General features: G+C 36.9%; 1 protein-coding gene across 1 annotated transcript in view; it reads right to left on the bottom strand.

Moving 5' to 3' along the window:
* Positions 1-1460, bottom strand: part of A4gnt (alpha-1,4-N-acetylglucosaminyltransferase) — a 7098-nt gene extending 5638 nt beyond the window's left edge. Inside the window, exon 1 of the mRNA XM_028869992.2 lies at positions 995-1460. Within this exon, the coding sequence (XP_028725825.2) occupies positions 995-1405 (411 nt within the window). The 5' untranslated portion in view covers positions 1406-1460. The remainder of the gene's footprint in view (positions 1-994) is intronic.
* Between the last annotated feature and the right edge of the window lie 632 nt (positions 1461-2092).

The raw sequence follows: 2092 nt of genomic DNA, 5'->3' as shown, positions 1-2092 counted from the left end.
GTTACTTCTATTTCAATCATATTCAAACATCTGTTGTAATAGTTGTTTGATTTCTTTAGTGTTTGTTTGTTTGTTTGTTTGTTTGTTTGTTTGTTTGAGGGGCTTAATTGTCTGTTTTTTAGAATTCTTTGTTTTTTGAGACAAAGTGTCAGGTAGCCCAGGCTGGCCTACAAGCTACTATAACGCCAAAGATGACTTTAAATTCTGATCTCGCTACTTCTACCTCCCAAGTAATAGGATTGCTGGTGTGTGCCCCATGAAGGCTTCCTCTATTATTGTTAGTGCTGGAGATAGCTGCATAGCTGAAATCATTATAATTACATTATAATGGAAAGGAGGCTTTCATTCCATGTTGTCTTATACTTCCCATAAGACGTCAATAAAAACAAAAAAAAAACAAAAAACAAAAAAAGCTCAGTTAAGCCCTGTCTAATGGAATCTTGAGTAACTGTACTCTAATTCTCTTAAGCATTACCCAAATGTGCACCTTCTAAGAGGAGAATTATTGGATCCCTAGGAGTTTCAGGGGCTTCTCAATCATATCTTGCCACAACCCAATCTCGTGGAGCATCATGCCACCCATCCTTGCTGAATTTTCAACCTACATCATTTCACTTCAAATACTGCTTGGTTTCTACCTCTGGTGTTGAAAAGATTTAACATAGATAGGCTTTAAATTATAATGAAAAATAAGTGTTCCATGTTTCTAAAAAGGATTTTAAAAATTCATTCAGTTAAGAAGAGCCTCCAAAACACCAAAGAGACTCAAAGAAATAAGCCTGGATGCAAATGAAACCAGCCCAGTCACCTAACTGATGCGTCTCCCATTTATCTGAATCAGAATTCCAATCCATTACTCTGAGTGGTGGACTTGACTCTTTGTTGAGGCCCTGTACTCAGTTTACCTGTCTACGGTGAGTGCATTGGACCCATTATTTTGCAGGTTCTGTTTCTCCTTCCCAACACAGACTTTCTCAATGCTTTGAACACTTACTTTGGTGTACCATGAAAACAAAGGTGTGTCTTCAAACAGTTTTTTCATGTCCAAAGGGACAAAGAAAACATTATCTATGGCTGAGAGCAGGGAGAAAGCTGGGTAGCTGGTGTTTGAGTTCAGCTGTGTGGCATTGCTGAGCCTTTTCATAAAGAAGATGACCGGCTGTTCCGGGTAGATTTTGGCAGCAGACTCCACAGCACAGGAGACCAGCGGAGGTGGCTCCACTCTTTCAGAAGTTTCTATGAACACAATGCTTCGTCCACTGCTTAAGAGGCCTTCCTGCCCCGGAGGAGATGTGAAGAGAGGTAGGCAGGCAAAGAAGCACTGGGACCTCAGGGTGAGCCGGTATAGCAGGCCACAGGCAAACACCAGGACCAGCGACAGGGAGAGATGGAGTTCCCTCAGCATGTCCTCCAGCTCTCCCAGCCTCTTCTTTAAGCAACACAGTTCATCAGAATTCACCCTGGTGATCCTAATAGAGGCAGCATGCAAGAAAACGAGTAAGAATATCACTTATCATTTACAATGAAAGAAGACCAAGTGAAATATGGTCAAACCTGGCAATATTAAAAAAATTCATCTTAGATTTAGATTTATATAGGAAAACAATTAATTTACTATATATATTATTAATAATAATAAATGCTATAAAATACTAATTAATATATGCTATTAATTAATATAATTTAATATATGCTATTAACAGAAGAAATGGAAAGCAATCATCTCACAATTCTGAGTCAATAGAGGTCGAGAATGTAGGAAATTTTGACTCATAGTCATGATTTTTTTAAAAATTACAAGAAAACTTTCTTAATCTGATAAATAATGCCTGTCAGAACAATACATAAATGATAACATATAGATAGTATATAGATGGGAATAGATAGATGATAATATAAGGATAATATAGGTGATGATATATAGATTATAATATATAGCAATCAGCCTTCTTCACACAAAACGTTCCAATAAAGCTTGATTATGGTAAAATGCCCATCATCACTCTTACTAGTCAATATTATTCTAACAATTCTAACCAAGTCAATGAAACAAAAAGAAAAAAATCACTAATTATAAATATTAGAAGAGGCC

The sequence above is a fragment of the Peromyscus leucopus genome, chromosome 7 (genome assembly GCF_004664715.2).
Source record: "Peromyscus leucopus breed LL Stock chromosome 7, UCI_PerLeu_2.1, whole genome shotgun sequence".
NCBI lineage: Eukaryota > Metazoa > Chordata > Mammalia > Rodentia > Cricetidae > Peromyscus > Peromyscus leucopus.
This window is presented reverse-complemented; position numbering and strand designations above follow the sequence as displayed.